Source organism: Dermacentor andersoni, unplaced genomic scaffold (genome assembly GCF_023375885.2).
Source record: "Dermacentor andersoni unplaced genomic scaffold, qqDerAnde1_hic_scaffold ctg00000042.1, whole genome shotgun sequence".
NCBI lineage: Eukaryota > Metazoa > Arthropoda > Arachnida > Ixodida > Ixodidae > Dermacentor > Dermacentor andersoni.
The window spans coordinates 1,587,570-1,606,204 of NW_027314756.1; the positions used below are offsets into that span (position 1 = coordinate 1,587,570).

The 18,635-nt window shown below is 46.8% G+C and overlaps 1 protein-coding gene and 1 pseudogene across 6 annotated transcripts in view; both read left to right on the forward strand.

Annotated features, from left to right (window-relative positions):
• LOC140212784 (uncharacterized) overlaps positions 1 to 18,635 on the forward strand; it is a 237,803-nt gene that overhangs the window by 29,545 nt on the left and 189,623 nt on the right. For 5 of the 6 annotated variants that reach the window (XM_072285779.1, XM_072285783.1, XM_072285780.1 and 2 more), the window contains exons 8-10: positions 8,771 to 9,103; positions 10,359 to 10,411; positions 11,872 to 12,061. In XM_072285779.1, the coding sequence (XP_072141880.1) occupies positions 8,771 to 9,103; positions 10,359 to 10,411; positions 11,872 to 12,061 (576 nt within the window). The remainder of the gene's footprint in view (positions 1 to 8,770; positions 9,104 to 10,358; positions 10,412 to 11,871; positions 12,062 to 18,635) is intronic. The other variant, XM_072285782.1, reaches the window with a different exon arrangement.
• Positions 1,252 to 2,873, forward strand: LOC140214417 (tigger transposable element-derived protein 4-like; annotated as a pseudogene).

The following is an 18,635-nucleotide window of genomic DNA, read 5'->3' on the forward strand; positions in this document are numbered from 1 at the left end:
CTGGCGACCTAGATAAAGTTATCCGGGGCCATGCACTACGACCTCCATCAGAGCTTTAGTCGCTTCGGGACGTTAAAAACGTTAATCACCACAAACCAAATCAATACATGTGGGCGTACATTCGAAGCTAAAAGACTGCATCCATAAGTCATAGTGAGCCTTGCAAAAGCATCGAGAATGTGCTATCTTCTGGTGGAGCTCCAAACACATCCAGTATAAACTTGCTTCTATGTCACAGGCCAGCTGCAGATGCGTGCACTTTCACCGCAAGACGAAACTGCATGAAACAAAGAGAGCACATTCGAAAAAAAAGTCAACTTCAACGCTCTAAAAACCACGCATAGCATGAACACATACACTTTTTGGAAGCGGAAGGTGTCAACTAGGCTCAAAAGGAGAGGTTGTGTGGAGCCGTGGCACTTCACGAAGCCGTGCGTTCTTTGCCACTTCCTCGAAGTCAACCCGCCCGATCCTGTGAATTCACACTATTTGCGTTGCGCCCGCCAGATGGCAAAGCAAAAAGCTTTTTGCCCTCGCTGTGTCTGTTGCGGCAACCGAAGGCGCAGCAGCACGGCATCGCAATTAAGTTCTCGGCCCTAACACATTCTATTACGCCAACGCACTCCGTCAGTCCACCTGCCGTACTTTCGTCGCGCAGGCCCAACAATGGAGGTCGGAATGCGCTGGAAAGAAAAAAATATACAAAAGCGCGGCGCCTGCTTTCACGTGACACAGATTGGCCAATGGGGGAGCGGAGGAGGCTGGGGAGACAGGAGGCGTGGAGGAGGAAGCGCCAGGGTGAGTGGGGTGGCGGAAAGATCTAAGAATGGCGCTACAGTAAACCCTCGTTAACACGAACTCGCATATGTCGAAATATCGGTTAAGTCGAAAGTTTTCCACGCCGCGCCTTCCCCACCCATAGGTGTTATGTATTCGCATCCGTTTATCTCGAAGCATTTTTCGGGCGTAATACGGATATCTCGAAATTTCGACCGGGACGGCTGAAGGCAAAGGCCGTTACCAAAAGGTGATAAAGGCTCCGAGCGAGCGCTTGGTTCCTATTAAAGTGCCGAACGCGGTCACGATCGAAGGGCGAATACAAAATTCCCGCGGATGCAGCCGTTTTCCGTCAACCACGTCAAGTAACCTTGGAAGCAGTCACGTGGTGTGCGCCGCTTGCGCGCGGGGGCTCATGGGTTTTATCGGGTAGTCGTGCCACCGCATTTCGCCCGTGCGGACGTTATTGTGCGTGTGCGATTCTGTTCTTTGTTTCGTCGCGCTGTGCGCACGACGCGTTGACTGCAATTTTTTTTTGTTGTGAGTGTGGTGTGTGGTCAACGGACGACGACGATGTCCCGCCCCAAGCAGTGTAAGTCTCTGACGCTGGAGAAAAAAGTCGCGTTAATCAAGGAAGTGGACAAGGCGGGAAGATCGAAAACAAGCATCGCCAAAGAATTCGGCATCCCCTTGTCGACGCTTTCGACAGTTTTAAAAAATTGGCAGAAGGTCTTCGATGGCTTCGAGCAAAGTTTTTCCAGCGAGCGGAAGCGGATTCGGGCCTCGAAATTCCCGGACGTCGAAGCAGCACTCATGCTGTGGCTCCGGAATGTCAGGGCAGCCAACCTTCCCGTGACAACCCAAATGATGATGGAGAAGGCAGACGCTCTGGCGTTGCAGATGGGCCACACAGACTTCAGTTGCAGTAATGGCTGGTTTGAACGATTTAAAAAAAGAAATAACGTGGCCTCGAAGCCTATCCACGGCGAAAGCGGTACTGTTGATGAAGGGGCTGCAGACACCTGGCGCAACCACCGCCTCGCTGAGCTGCAAAAGGCTTATGCGGACAAGGACATTTTCAACCTCGACGAAGCAGCACTGTTCTATAAGATGCTGCCTAGCCGCACATACATGCGAAGGGAGAAGCGTGCTCAGGCGCTAAGCAGCGCAAAGACCGAGTGACGATACTTTTCGGAGCCAACTCCACCGGCGATGAAAAACTGCCGCTGCTTGTTATCGGTAAGTCGCTCAATCCAAGGTGCTTCCGAAATGCACGGCTCCCGAGAGATGCGACTTACCGCGCCAATAAAACGGCCTGGATGACTGCAGCGCTCTTTGAAGAGTATGTACGTGCTCTTGACCGCAAAATGGCAAGGGACGGCCGGAAAGTGTTGTTCGTTGTGGACAACTGCCCCGGCCACGGAAAAATCAACAACTTGGAGGCAGTCACGCTGGAGTTCCTGCCTGCTAATATGACGTCCGTGCTCCAGCCGATGGACCAAGGAGTCATTGAGGTTGCTCGCAAATTCTATCGGAAGAGTCTCCTGCACCGCATTTTGTGCTCATACGACAGTGGTAAGAAGTACGAAATAGATTTGCTGGGTGCAGTCCACCTGATCGCCGAAGCCTGGCGACAAGTGCGTCCATTGACGATTGCCAATTGTTTCGCGCACGCAGGATTTTCGCGCGCCGAGAAATCGCTCGAGCCAGACACTGACGAGTTCAATGATTGCGATGAACTTTGCGACGAAGTCCGCAAAGCTGCCGGCTGCGCCAGCGATGCCGAAGACGGCGAAATCGGATTTGAAGAGTACGCGCTCTACGAGTCTGACGTGCCCGTTACCGGAATGTTGTCCGACGCCGACATTGTTCAAATGGCAGTGAACGACGGCGATCACGCTGACGAAGAACCACCTAGAGAAGTGCCGACAACTGCAGAAACAAGGAACTTGCTACGTTTGCTCCGCAACAAAGTTGAATGCAGCGGCGGCGAACAACGGCTCATGCGGTGCGTTCAGCAGCTCAAGCACGCTTTTCTCGCGCCGAATGCCAACGCCAAGCAGGCAAGCATCACCAAGTTCTTTTCAAAACAATAAAATTCAGTTTTTCCTGGGAATTCTGCGTTTATTGCAAAAGCTCCCCTCGTGCTGTGGAGCGTTTGTTAGCAGTGCTGGTTATCACTGGCTCTTTCAGTGACCCGGTCACTGAAATTTTCGGCATTTTTCTTAACTCGAAACTCTGCTTATCTCGAAATTTTTCCCGGATTTTACAACTTCGAGTTAACGAGGGTTTACTGTACTTTTGAAAAATTAAGGGGCTTCATGGAACGGCGCAACTGAGCGCCACCATCTTGGTCTCGTTGGAAAGCGCATTTCTCCGTCTTCAAATTTGCCGCTTCAGCTATCTCCTCCGTACAGAAACAAGCACACAAAAAGCAAATGATTGAAGTTCGTGCCGGAGTCTGCGATTGGCCGCGCCCGCCACGTGACTCCAACGCGGTTCGCCATTGGTCCGGCGCTCGCGTCGTCTGCTCTGCTCTTTCACGGCTCTTTGCACCTCGCGAGCCTGGAAGTCTCCACTCGCCGTAATCTCGATGTGTCAAGACGGGTACAGTCGCCGACCGTTTATTCGGACCTCACGGGGACCGCGGAAATGTCCGAATAAACAGGTGTCCGAAAAAGCAGATTAAGAAAAAAAAATGAAATCCTTTATTTCCACGCACTTATTCGGGCTCGGCATTAGGCTTGAAGAAATCGTGAGTGCGCCGTTGCACGCTGTTCCGTTTACGCGCAATCAGATAAGCCTGAATCTCGGAGAGGGTCGCACGGTCACTATAGGCGGCTGAAAGCACAGTCACTGCTTGTGCACGCTCCGCATGCGACGGCAGCGTAGCACATGGTGCGTCATCTTCCGACTCGGAGTCATCGTCCGGCGGTGCAGCATAGAGAATGGGTGCAGCAGAAACCTGACGAATGATCTCGCCGTCGTCGAGTTCTGCGCATGTCAGTACAGCAGTGTCAGCACCTGTGAAACTGTCAAGTGAGACGGTGTCCGGAATCGCAATGCAACCACTGCGCAGGTCTCGGCAGAATATTTTCCGCGTCAGTAGGGAGCACATCGGAAGGCGACAAATCTTAGGCCTCCCGGCACCCGCTTGCCGGCATTCCCCAGCGCAGTCTGCGCGGGCACTGTCGGCGCCATTACACACTCGACGCGATGTACAACAAATAGCGGCAACGTTCAACGACTATTTTTCTTCTGTGTTCCTGCGGGGTGGTGGTCCGTCTACCAATTTCAGATCAACCAGCTTCCAGGTACCCGATCTTAGCATAGGCGAAGAAGGCATTTTTTCCGCCCTTCTACACCTGAATACAAAGAAATCATCTGGACCAGATGATATTCCGAACACGTTTCTTTCCAGATACGCGGAATGGTGTTCAAAATTCCTCTTTATTATATTCCGTACTAGCCTACGAGAGGGTGACGTTCCCAGGGATTGGAAGCTGGCTAAGGTTATTCCTGTGCACAAATCTGGTACCAAGCTCCATGTCGCTAATTACAGGCCAATTAGCTTGTTGTGCACCGCAGGTAAAGTGATGGAACACTTTGTTTTCAAGCACATCGCCTCATTCTTGGAAGACAATAATTTTTTTTTCTGAAGCTCAACATGGATTTCGTCGCGGGTTATCTACTGTGACACAGCTAATTCACACTACCAATGATTTCTGTAAAGCCCTTGACAAAGCAGGACAAATAGATGCCATTTTTCTGGACTTTGAAAAAGCCTTCGACCGCGTACTGCATAGTAAACTTCTGATAAAACTTAGACACATCTTACAGAATCAACAAATTTTACAGTGGCTTGATTCATACCTATCTCACCGGCAACAGTACGTCCAGATATCCAGTTCAAGCTCACCCATCGCTCCAGTATTTTCAGGAGTGCCACAGGGCTCAGTCCTTGGGCCGCTTCTTTTTCTTATATATTTAAATGACCTAAAACTTGACTCTCCTGTGCGGGCCCGTTTTTTCGCAGATGACTGCGTAATTTATCACACAATTCTCACCGAACGTGACCAGCTCGTTCTAAATAACTACTTGTGTGCTGTCAGTAATTGGTGCCAAAACTGGTCGATGACTTTAAATGTCACGAAATGCAAACAAATGACCTTAACCCGAAAGAAAGATCCACTGAAGTATTCGTACAAAATTAATAGCGCTCCTCTAGAACCAGTAGAACAGTTTAAGTATCTTGGCGTAACGATCAGCTCTAACCTCAGTTGGAGCCCCCACATTAAAAACATGGTTTCAGTAGCATCCAAAAGACTATGGCTAATAAGACACCGGTTAAAACATGCAACCACTAAAACAAAACTTGTAGCTTATACTTCGCTCGTGCGTCCCCTACTGGAATATGCTGACGTGATCTGGGATCCGCACACTAAAACGAATGTAAAAAGTATCGAGGGGGTTCAGAGAAAGGCACTGCGATTTATACACCACGCCTACGGAAGACAGGTATCGATATCTGATCTTCTTAGCCGCTCCGGTCTTCCTACCTTGGAATCTCGTCGAAAAATGCACCGTCTGAAGATGCTATTTGCAATAATTAATAATCATACCAAATTAGACTTCCACACTTACATGCAGTACAACAGAACCCGACAGACTCGACACAAACACGACAAAACAATTATAATGCCTCAGTGCAGAACCAACACATACAAGCTGTCGTTCTTTCCAAGAACGATAGCAGACTGGAACAAGTTGCCCTACGATGTGGCCACCTTATCATCACCCGATGCATTTTTTTCAGCAGTCAGTTCTAGCCAATAACCTTTGTGAGCTCGTTTTTGTTTTTTTTTTGTTTTTTTTTTTGTTTTTATTTGAATGTAACGCGTTTGCATCTTGTTTTGTTTGCTTTGCTTCGCAGTAATCTTCTGTGTGCCTATGTGGTTCTCTGTCGTAACTGTTACTGTTGCTGTTTTCTTGATGGACCGTTAATATGAAAAGCGTCATGTACCCACTCCTGCCCTGGCTACCAAAAGGCGGCCGGCAGTATTGAATAAATAAATAAAATGTTTCCGTACGCCGCGTTAGAATACCGAAACCTCGACACAGCACACAAAGCAAACACCACCGTGCCGACACCAGTCGCACAAACGAAAAACGCGGCCTGTTCGCAGCGTCGTGCGCGAAAGAAACAAATCAGCTGCTGAATTGTCTTGACATGGCTTACTAAGCTGAAACCGGAACAGCTGTACGGCCACTCTATCGAACCAGGCAGAAACGATGATGATGAGCGGGGATTTCCAGTAGCGCCACTTCGTGGGGCAGCAAGGAGGCTCCGTTCAAAACAAAAATGGCGTTCAGCAAGTCGAACAATCCGCCGGTCAGAGTCGGTGCATGATGCCCTCGATCGAGTTGGCTCAAGGAGTGTCCGAAAAATCAGACGAGAGGTTGCAAGGTGTCCGAACTTTCGGCAGTTGTTATACATTATGGTCTATGGGGAGAACGGCGGTGCCGCGAAGCTGACCGAATAATCGGGCATGTCCGAATTTTTGGAGTCCGGAAAATCGGTCGGCGACTGTACTATGCGGACATTGCGGTAGCATGGCCGATCCCGACGTTTGTGGACGTCTCAGACCCACAGCAAAGTATTCCGATCATCGGCGACAAGGACTTCGCAACCAAGATTTGTGCGCGGAATCCTCGGACATGTGGCTAGGCCTTTCAGCACATGATGTTTCCGAATTCATGACCAAGCACATTGCGCATGCAATCCTCGTACCGCGGCTAAGCATTTCGCGCATAGGAGCTCTCCGACTCGTCGACCAAGCACATCGCGTGCGGACATTTCGGGCACTCGCCTAAGCATGTTGTGCATCGGCGCCTCCGACTGCGCGACTAAGTACATCGAGCGTCGACTCCTCGAGCCCGCGTCTAGGTATTTCGCGCGTAGGCACTTCTGACTGCGCGAATAAGAGCATCGAGTGTCGACTCCTCGAGCCCGCGGCTGGAGTCAGCACCTCGGAGTGCGCGAAAAAAGCATGGAGTGTCGACTCCTTGAGCGCGCGTCTAGGCATTTCGCGCGTCGGCACCTCGGAGTGTTCGAATAAGAGCATCGAGTGTCGACTCGAGGCATCGAGGCATGACCGCAGGTCAGGAACAGCATTAATCGTATACACCTCCGTCGCCGTTTTGATTATCTCGCCTCCTCTAGCCGGCACTCTCTCACGCAGATCCGCTGGCAGCCGTAGCCACCACCATGGCGACGCTAGGCCTAGCTACTTCGACATTACTACCGAGCTTCGTTCTGTTCGGTGCTATGTTTTCCATTGGACCAATTCGCCGCTGTTAGCAATGGCGCTGACTCTGCGTTTGTAATCCTCGCCAATGTCTTGGAAGCTTGGGAAGCACGGCACGTTGCATAATGCTGGTTTTCGAAAGACAGCTTCGCCTCAGTACACTAATATTACGCAGTGAAGTATACAAAAAGCTTGCAGTGAAGCATACCAAAATTGGGATGGGGTAATTGTCACAGGGCATGGTAAGTACTCCTTCATTATACACGCGTGCACCCGCCGTCTCCTATCACAGTACGAGCACAGATACGCCTAATAAGTGTACTGGCAGGCCTTCAGAGCTATTTCGGACGTGCGTCTAGCGATTTGAACACTTGGGACTGCTAAAAGGCGTGCATTTGTTTTTTTTTTTGACAGCCCAATTTTTCTGACATTTTTACGGCCCCTAGGGAGTCCGAAAAATCATATGTTGCCTGTAGTTAATACTGAGATCTTTGCTTGCACTATTGCGCTTGCAGCTCGCCTTAGCCTCACTCCTTGAACAAGGAAAGGCAAATGCAGGAACTTGCAACATGCTATATGGTTACAAAGCTGCGCACAAAGCAGCAGCTTTTTTAGAAAACATGCTCTACTTCATAGGTAACTTTGGCATGCTGCTCTTAGCCTGTCTTTTGTTGTGTATTTTCATGCGGCTACATGAAGTTTTGCATTCGTAGTTTCGTACTGCAATGATCCTCGTAGTGTAAATTTCTGCTTTTAGATGTCCCCTTTGTGTGGTTTCTTTCAGTGGAGCACTACAAGCCTATAATTTTGTACCACACTCATCACTGGACACCAGCATAGACAAATGCTTTATTTAAACGTGTCTGTTTGTGTACAGTGATGAACTTAGTAAGAAATGGATGTTCTTACCATTTGGTATATAAAACATGCATTGTATGTATAATTATATGCCCACCTGCTATGTTCTTGATATGAGACTGTCAGTATTGTAAATAAATAAGAAGCTTGCAGCGCTTTACCTTCATGCTTACGAAATGCTGATTTGTTGTGTTGCTTGCTCCTTCTGCGTAGACGACCGCGAAGATGGCTTAACATTGACACTTGCCTTAAAGAAAGAGCGATCTTGCTGACAGTCCGTTGATGGTGTACTGCTGGCTTTTGCATCGGTTTCTCCAGTGGTAACTCACTGCAACACTATTTACCCCAGATATAACAAAGTAACTTCACCTTTGTTATAGTGAGCTTTTACTGTAGTCCATACTCTTGCTGATTCGGGATGGTGAGCATGAATGATCCAATTTACTGAATTAATGAGGTTTTATTATACAATGGTTATGAACATTACTCTGATTTGTTACTGTTATAGTATTACCTATACATGTTCAGTGGTACATAAGCAGTATGTCCTCACTTGCCTAATGCACTGACAAATACATTTTATTTGTTCTGAACGCTAAATATGACTTGGTACATATAGTTGCTGAAGAAGAGTGATTGGAAGCAGACTGATGACAAAGCAGAGCTTATTATTGTTCCTGCTGCAGTTGAACAGTTGCATTGCCAGATTGCTTTGTAGTTGTGTTTGTTATGTTTGTACTCTGTGGGTGTTTTTTTTTTGTACTCTAATATGTCTTGTACTTTTGAGTGAAGTCCTACTTTTCTTCATTCTTTTTTCTTATCAACAGGTGCTGTAGGAAGCCCGCAGAAACCGTCGCATCAATATGTTGAGTCCACATCAGGAGATGACGGCACAATGTCCATGTTCTTTCAAGATAGCAGCGCTACTGTTCATGTTGTGAGCAAGGAAGGGACAGCTCCAGCAGAGGAGAGCAGAGAAGGGCACAGAACCCATGATCCACAGGCGACACCAGAGCATGCGGAGGAACAACCAACTTCATTGGGAATCCAGCCTCAGGAACAAGAGAGAGCAGTCACAGGAATGCCTGAAGATGGGGCTGCTGTCACACTAGGCAAGCATGAGACAGTTCCTGAAGTAGTGCCTGCATTGGGCAGTGATGGTCAGTTTACTGAATTGAAAACTCGTAGGCTGGCTTAACCCGGTTGCTTTTGGTCTTTAAACCTGGTTGTGACTCACTCAAACCTCAATTAATCAAACATCCATGTAGTAAAATTTATTTAACATTCTTTGCTTTTCGCTAGAATGACTCCGGGAATACACTGTTTATCTCGATATTGAAAAGTAATCTTGCACTGCAGATTTGATTTAAGCAAGTGCTTTGGCAGCCCTTGCAACAACGGGCCTCTTGGTGGCGGTGAACAAAAGTACGCTGCTGTGCCTTCTGTTAGCATGGCACCTTGTTGTCACCTGTACTTTAAATTCCTTCCATGTTTGTAGGCAGTGCAGAACCAGGGGGGGGGGGGGGGGGGGGGGGGAAGGTATTCTGTAAGAGTCTGCCTAGTGGACATGTCTATTTTGTCTGCTGCTGAAATACTGATTGTCTGGGCTGGGATATGCGTCAGAAGGAGGCAGGCACTCCAGCCAATCAGCACTTCAGCAGCAGACAAAATGGACATGTCCACTAGGTGGACTCTTACAGTATACCCCCCCCAGAACACACGGGAACTTCTCTGAACAGACCCCGAGAGCCAAATGTGGTGGTGTTTGCTCCACTTTCCTGGCTGGCAGAACAGTGGTTGGCACTGGATTAATGAGTAAATGAGACACGAGGCATCTTTTTGTGACTGGTTCATGCTAGCATTAGCTGTAGTCCTCACGCATGGAGGCATGTTTACACACCTTCATCTATCTCTTTCTTAGCGAAAAACATTGACTAGTGCTAATCAAGATTGTTTGGGGAAATGTGCAGGACACACTGCACATCTCGATGAACATCTTCGAGCAATTTATGCTTGTGCAATGTCTGTGCCTGCAAGTAATCTGCGTGGCATGAACAGATAATTTTCTTTTGGCACTGCTTTTATTTGAGTGTCTTCTCTAGCTTTGAAATCCATACTTAGGGTCGCTTGGCTGAAGCATTACTGTGCCTTTGTGTGACATGAATTGCCACAAGTTCATGCTTTCTTTCTAATGTGCTTTCTAACAAATATATACTGCTTCAGTTTCAATAAAGAATGCATTTCTGTAGAAGCTTCTGAAGAGAACCGCCTCTTGTAATTGTTTTGGTACATTCCTGGAAGCATGGCAGCTTCCATGGCAGCTTTCAAAGCTGTGGTCCATCTTTATATTTGTTCAGCATGCGATATAAAGTAACTAACTATTGCATTTTCATTCTTTTTTTGTCCTCCTGACAGAGTCTGTGAACCAAGAAGTTCCAGATTCAGTTTTGAGGCCAGAGCCGCAAGAGGTGAGTTGTCATTGTGCACTTACATTTAAATCGCAATGCTGTAACAAAGTTCATGGGACATGAAATTACCTTCCACTATGAACGAAAGCAATGCTATGTAGTTTATGACCCAGAAAAGGTTATTATGACTTCAGTTTGTTAAGTGGTAGATACAGAGTGGAAAGCCATGTGAATGTACACACACTTGCCAGTCAACAACATCTGCCATAGGTTACTGACATTTTTTTAGGGCTTCATGTTAAACATTATTTTGATGGGTAATTTGCTTGATGTAGTTCCGTAAGATAGATTAAAGAGTACCCTTTTTACCTACCGCGGTAGCTTAGTAGCTATAGCGTTGCGCTGCTTAGCGTGAGGTCGTGTGTTCGATCCTGGCCATGGCAGCCACATTTCGGTGGGGGTGAAATGCATGAACTCTCATTAGATTTACGTGGCCATTAAAGAACCTCAAGTGGTCAAAATTAATCTGGAGTTTCCCGCTGCGGTGTGTCTCATAATCAGATTTTGGTTTTGGCATGGAAAAACCCAGAACTTAATTTAGTTTAAAAAGCGCATTTCCCCCCACCTTATTCAAGTCATGTATTTGACTTGCCTTAAGCATTGCAAAGCTATACCAAAGCGACAGTCTCACTCCGAGAGCTGCTCTGAAACACTTTCACCCATGAACCAAGCTGGCGAACCTGAAAAAATATTGTAAATAACTTAAGGCATCGGTGTGTGCTAACCTCCATTCCTTGCACCATCCATGCTTTCGAAATGCTTCTCTCAGCCTCAGTAGTACTACTGGTGGACACTCTGTCATCTTGTTTAGGGTGCGCATATTTGTGTATTGTCGACCTTGACTTTAGCTAAACTGCGAAGGCTCAGATGAAAATAGGTGTGAGCAAATGACATGTTGAGATAAGCTGAAAGAGGTCTCTGTTAAACTTTCACCAAAAGTAAAGAAATTAGGTACAGACTCAATTTGATAGCATTTGTGGGGCCACAGGAAGAGCCTCATTGCTTAACTCTTGACTGATTTAAATACATCACTGAGATTAGGGCAGTTAGATAAGTGCAGTGAGTGCATTAGAATTAGTGCAGTACGAAATGACTGATACATGTTCGAAACGTGGCCTACAGCAGTAATGGGTTGTGGAATCTATTGAAACAACATATTTTATGCAGTTTTCTGTGTACATTTATTTACATGGGGTTGGGAATAACATGTTGTTCCACATGGTTAACAGTCAGTGAAAGAAGGAAGCCTCAGCCTGGAGGCAAAAGTTTAACGAGGAGGCTTGCCTTTGCCAGGGCCCTTCATGAAGTGTTCGCTTTTAGCTGAGGCTCCCCTTGTTTGACTGTGGTTAATAAATTAGTTTCCATTTTCCTGTGACCTCTTTGTCATGCTGTGCATGTTAGTTCACGCCAAACTTATTTTAAAGTTTTTTTGCATGTGTTTTAATGCGCTCCATTTCCAGGCATTGCCACTGCACATGGAAGGTGGTGGTCCCGGCAGCGAAGAGGCTGCATGTGCTGTTGCAGTGACACCTGGGGTAGAGTGTGGGGCTCAGTGTCCGGCACCGTCCAAGAAGGCTGTGATTCGGGCTCGCCAGGGTGGGCCCTTCAAACCGCCTGCACTTGTCCGGCAAGGCTCATCTACTGAGACAGGTAAGTAGTTTGGTGAGATTACTTTTTGCGCGAAAGGGGAGTGCTGCATGAGGTAGCAGGTATATACGACCGACTGGAAGGTATCTTAACAACTTGTCTTAGGGAGTGCAATCGTATGTGTGCATAGAGGGCTCAAAGGGCGTAGGGTTGGGGGTGTAGTTGCAACCCAGAGTTTGAAAGGTGTGCTGTCTTGTGCAGGAACAGTGATCAACACACCCCAGAGATAGTTGAGGCAGCAGAAGTGGCATGAGGTACTGACAAAAGTGTTAGCAAACTGTCCATATCGCTATCGAATAAAGAAAGCGGTTATCCTGGAATTACGCACAGTGGTGAATGGTTGAAAAGGTATCTGCATGACAAGATTTATAGTTTCCTTCCTGTCTTCTTTCTTCCCCCTTGCTTCACGGTGTAATTGAGCACAGTTTACGCTTGTGTTGTGTCCTTGTAGTAAATTTTTTTTCGCGCAAAAAGTAATTGTGAATTATCGCCAACTAACCCACACGCTGTAGGGTGGCATGCTGTATTAAGGACATGAAGCTCATGTTCTTTTCTTGACAGACTGCTGCGATGCAAGTTGTCAAATTAATTTTCCACTGCATATGGTCTCTCAGACTGGGATAACGTAAAAGAGTGCACCAGTGATACCTCTGGATTTTGTGTCCATCCTGAATTGGTCCTTTAGTGAAACCTTTTTGTGGGTCACATGTATGTTCCAATTTGAACCCACAATATAGTTTTAAGCCACTTTATTTACTTTTTTCTCTTGATAGAACTGCATCAAGGCCAAATAAATTCTATAGTTTGAGCAGTAGCAGTGACGATGGCAGTAACTGCAAGAGCTCCCCCCCTGTTCTGAGGGAGCTATCCACTGAGCCGTGACTGCGTGGTTTAGATGTGGCAAGCGAGAACTAACATTTGGAGTATCAAAATGCGATGTGTGTCAGCTATGTGACTGTGCCACTTGAATACTCCCCACAGTGGCTCAGCTCATACAGCATTCTACTGCCAGGCAACAAGCATGTGATAAAATACTAAAAGAACCTGGTGGCCAAGCTGCTTTTCTGAGTGAACTGTCTGCAGAGAAAGCAGGTAGCATGTCCAATAGATTGCACATTTAGCAGTTAGGTTTTTTTCTGGTCTACCGCAATATACTATGGCAGTAGGGAGAAATTCTATTGGCATTGGCGTATTTAATTCTTCGTGTCAAAGCACCCTGGCTGTGATGCTATTGGAGCAAGAGACAGCTTTAAGGCTGGAAATGTAATTGACACTGCATGGAGCAGCCGCAGCCGAGGCCCTGAAACACGTGTTATAGTCTTGCTCCTGAAGCAGGCTCCGGAAAGATGTTCAGTCCTTGTCCAATTTGCCTAGGAGTGGTGCATTGTAATGAAGTTGGATGCCTTATTGCACAACTTGGATCTTGTGTGTGCACAGAGTTGCTTATGGAATACCGCATCACATTTACTGTTGCCTTTCTTACATGGTGTTGGCACAATATAGTCAAGCCTGGGGCTTACAAAGAAAATTTAGCATTGTACTTATGGCACTATCATGAGCACAGCATGAAGCATTCCTTTAATCTAGACATTTTAGTCAAGAACAACTATTTTTGCAAATACCATACATGTAAGCACCTGAGTAGTCTTGCCCTAGTGTATTACAGTCGAATCTCAATATAATGAATGTGGATATAACATATTATTGGGCATAATGAAGTACGCTAAAATGTTTTTCACCAATGTAATGAATACATGCTTATAATGAATATTGGCTATAAATTTTGTTTGTTGTAGTTGTAGTTGTGGGATGAGACTTTGTTATTATGAGACTTGGTTGCAATGTGCATTTATATTGCTAGAACAAGAAGCATGAGAAAAGGACAACATATCTTGAGAAAAAGTCCTGAATGGCTGCTTTAATTACTAGGCTACTGGATTTACTAGACTTTTACTGTATTTACTCGATTCTAACACATTGTAGGTTGTAATGCTCACCCAACTTCCATGGTCAGAACAAGAAAAATGCAGTTGCAGCTCCAGTTAAAGTGTCTTACCACCTATGAACTTTCTTTTTAAGTTTTCGTTGGGTCTTATGCCTGTTTTCATGGTTGGTGGTCGGTGATACAAAACCAAAGTGCAGAGTGCGCTTGTCACCAACAATAAATACGCTTGAACCTCAGTCAAACCCGGTTATACCGAACTCGCAAAAAAAGTGCCCATCAGTTCGATATAAAGCATAATTCGATATAAGCCTGCTAAAGAATTGGGCGTCATAAAAGCACATACCATTTATAAAAGCACTTTATTGATGAAACTAGCTTAGTTTCGCATGAAATAGTCCTGTATCTTCTTCCGCTTGGGCAACTTTGCTGCTTGCGGCAGCACGCACTTCTGCACAATGTCTAAATAGTTGGAGCAGCTGAAGCTGCAACCTTCCACATTTGCACAGAAGCGCCAGACTAGTGCGATGCACCAATCACGTTGGAGGATGTGGGCAAAGGAACATCATTGCTTTCCTCATTGTGCCCACTTTCACTTATGTTCGGTACGATGTCGGCAATGTAGTCATTGTTTTCGGGCTCTCCCTTGGTTGTGACACCACCATCTGCACTCACAAACTCGTCGATTGTTGATCTGTCAACGGCGTCTGGAAATTGTGACAGCTCGCTTTAAACTTTGGCGACACTTGCAATGGCTTCGTCACACTCATAAGCATTTTCAGAGTCATTACCGGGCATGCGGAAGCTGGCACGTCTGAAGCAGTTTTGGATGAACCACTTGTACACGGCTGCCTCAACGCCACGGCTGTGCATATGCGTTGGGCGCCACGGGCACCGGGTTGTTTGTCCGCTTTAGCCCTAATCTACCCTTATTCTTCAAGATCGTGCTGAGAGTGCACCTTGGAATCTTGTATGCTGTGGTGACATCGAACTTCTGACCGTGTTCAACTCGATGTATGATTTCGAGCTTAACGGGGAAAGGCGAATGTAGTGCGCTTCGTGCTAGCCATCACAGCACCACTGCGGGAGAAGGCCCACAAGGTGTAAACACAACGAACGAGAAAAGCAGCGAGGCAACTCTGACTTCCACCATCTTGCACGACGAGGGCACAAGAGCCTCTGATTGGCTGTCTGAGGAAGCGCTGTGGGCGGGCCTGAATAATTTTTTGCGGGGGGGTGTCGCCGACTCGTCTGACGTGATGTGGTCATGGTAGGGAGAGCGGGTGAATGGAGCCGCGTCGCTGAGCTAAACCACTTTGGGATGTGTCGGCGGGTTTCCCTGTCGCCGTGAGGGAAAGCCACCTTCTGGGGGCACTTTTGCGCCGCTTGACGTTCGATATATTGAGAGTCGCTGCTATTTTTGTTCGATGTAACTGTAATTTTTGCTATATACACTCATAGTAACTATACTGTGTTCAGAAATTGTTTGATATACAGGACAATTCAATATAAACGGGTTTGATATAGTTGGCTTTGACAGTATAACGAAATAATGGATATAACAAAATAAATGAAATTCCCCTTGAAATCCCCATAAAGATCCATATATATAAAACCTCGTTTTAACGAAGTGAAATTGTTCTGCCAATGGATATAACAAGCTAGATTTGTCTACAAAACCAAAAATACCCAACCATTGCACGCTGAGCACGTTGCTTTCTGAGGTGTTCTGCACTTGTGCGCCATGGCAATTCAAAACTCCAGCATCGCTGCGTTGAATATGTCATTGAACAGCACGGGTCTTTCTCACTGTCGCGCGTAGCTGCACACAAGCAGCAGCTCACTGTGGCACTTCTCCACCTCTCTCTCTCTCTCTTGGGCATGCTTGGCTGCACAAGCTGTGCCACGCTGTGCGGCTACATGCGGCGGTGCGAAAGATCAATGCATTCACTTGTGCGTGGCTCACCATGCAGGCAGGTGCAGCTGGGCATGGCCTCCGAAATCTCCCCTGCACAATCTCGGGGGGTCACACGCAAGTCTGCGTGAGTCACGCCATGCTGTGCGGTGGTGTGAAAAATTAGTGCATTCACTCCTCTCTTTCTCTATGGCACGTTGCGTAGGCAGCCACAGTTGGGCCTTGCCCAACGTTACTAGAAGAGGTCAGTTGGAAAACTCTAGAAAAGGTGGTCACAACTTGTCGCCCATCCGAGGGTAGTGCTCGCGTCGACTTAGGGCCAGGTCATGTGGAGCCGTCCGTGTAGCAGACAACGTGGCATGGTTAGAGCACACCTTCAGACGAGCTCTTTCTTCTGCAAATAAAGAGATCTGATCTTAGTTAGTGAACATATATTTGAAAAAGAGACGCTGCTTGATGTCACCGAGTGCATTTAGCCCATTCACTCGGTCTGAACAGATGACTTTGTTGTGCAGTTCTGCTCTCTTGCTCGAACGCAGACCATAAGCAAGTGCGAGTGGATATTGCTGCTCACGACTCACTTTGAGGGGAAGGGTCTTTTTTTCTGTCGAGGTGTACAGGGCCAGGCTTGTACCAACATTAGAAGAAATATTCTTGGAACGGCACTTCACACGCTGAGTGCCGTGCCAGCCAGCTAAAATTATCGTGTTTCATTCTAACACAGTTATGCGTACCTTCTCTTCTTTCAGTTTTGCTGAGTATTGCTTACTTATTGTATACTTCTCAAAGTATTAAGGCTTGTTTGCGCAAACAGAACATTTACAGTTAATGCAAACATGATGAAAATATGGTAATGTGTGGGCCAGGGCATTTTAAACCTACAGTTGGCAAAACAATTTTGTTGGTGCCGTCATATTAGCACTCAAGTAGTTACATCGTTTGTAACGCATGCTACTGTTAATAAATAAATATATTGCATGCTTGCTGCACACAATTTATTTATTCATCACAAAAGCGTGCTTGCTAGCCCGCCAAAGCTAAAAAGAATATATCTCAGCAAAAAATTCACCCTTCATGTGTTTATGAGCATTTATTCTTTAGGTAAGCGTAAACACCATACCTAAGCAGCACTGGGATAGGTCAGCACTTTGTAAACATTAGCCCGGACATTGCGTCGAGAGCTCCTCCTGCCCTATAGAACAGTTCAGATGTGCCCTCCTTTAGCGAGAAAGTTACTGTGCTCGCGGCAGGGTGACACATTCCTCTTGCAATGCATACCATTAATCAATTTCGGAGAACTGGAGGTGCTCTGAAAAGGTTGCAGCGGTTTACAGGAACTGTATGATGGCAGCAGCAGACAATGAAGCAGACGACACACTGAGCAAAAGTCACATGATCAGGAGGCATCCCGATCACAGTGCCGCCTCTTTTCGGGCGGCAGTCAGGGGCCACCTCGCTGCTGTGGCGAGCCCATGGAGTTTCTCAACTGCCCCTATCTAGTGATGTTGGCCTAGAGATATCCCCGGCGCAATCTCGGGGGTCATGCCCAGGCTGTGCATCAACTTTTCCCTCTCCCTGTGGCATGCTGTGCCGCTCGGGCTGGCAGCTGGGCTTGGCCTCCGAGATGGCAATGGTATTGGTGCAGTCTCAGAGGCCAATGAAGCCGGCCTGTGCCAGTTTTGTCGAACATCTCGAGTTGGCGCGTTAAAGTTCGCTTGCCTCCTTCATCGCACAGTGTTGCACTGTGGTGTGTGTCATGTGCTGCTCGACTGCAGTGAGCCAAGCGGAAAGTGGACACGAAAGACAGCAATGGAACCAAAGGTACATAGCGTGGAAGCTTGGGGTTGTTGGTGATTAATTGGAAAAAGGACACAGCGAAAAAAGACAAGGACACGAGAGAGCGACACATGACACGTAAGTCAGCGCTGTGTGCGTGTCGCTCTCTCATGTCCTTGACTTTTTTGCGCTGTGTCCTTTTTCCAATGAACCAAAGCTAGCTATCAAAAGGCTGTCGCGTCAGATGCCAAGTCGCGTGGCTGAAGATTCTCTTGTGTTATTCAAAATTCATCGCATGCGTGGCCATGTAGTGGTTCTGCGGGCTGCAAAGCCACCTTCTTATTTTCATGTTTGCAATTTCGCACCTCGCTGTGCATATATTGCAGTATATGACAATAATGGATATAACGAAGTACTGGATATAACAAAATAATTTCAGCTCCCCTTCAACTTCGTTATAATGAGGCTTGAGTCTATACCAGTATAGAAAGCTATGCAAACGTAGTTCTTACAAAATTATGAGTGCTAGATATGGCATTTCTAATGGTAAAATAAATATTGCATCGAATTTCATTAAGCATCCAGGGCTATTCCAGAGGTTGTGAAGATAGGTAATGGGCAACAATGTTAACCCATGAGCTCCCGCGGCCACCCTTAAAGTGGATGTCTTAACAAGTTTTTTATAGATGGCAGCAGACTACAGGCTATTTTCTAGTTTTGGGTTTTGCGCACTAGATGGACATCTTTTCCACACTTTCGGGCGAAGGCAATAGTAAAACAGTGGAAACCTTAACGCTTGCTCAACTCCGCTCTATTGTAGCCATTGCAACCTGTGTACCAGGCTTGAAAAAAGCTTACGGACTTCCGAGCAGGCTCATTCTTTTCAGCATATGCCGCCAAACACTGTGTAGCAGAGCCCTTCAAGGCTCTGATTAATTTTCAAG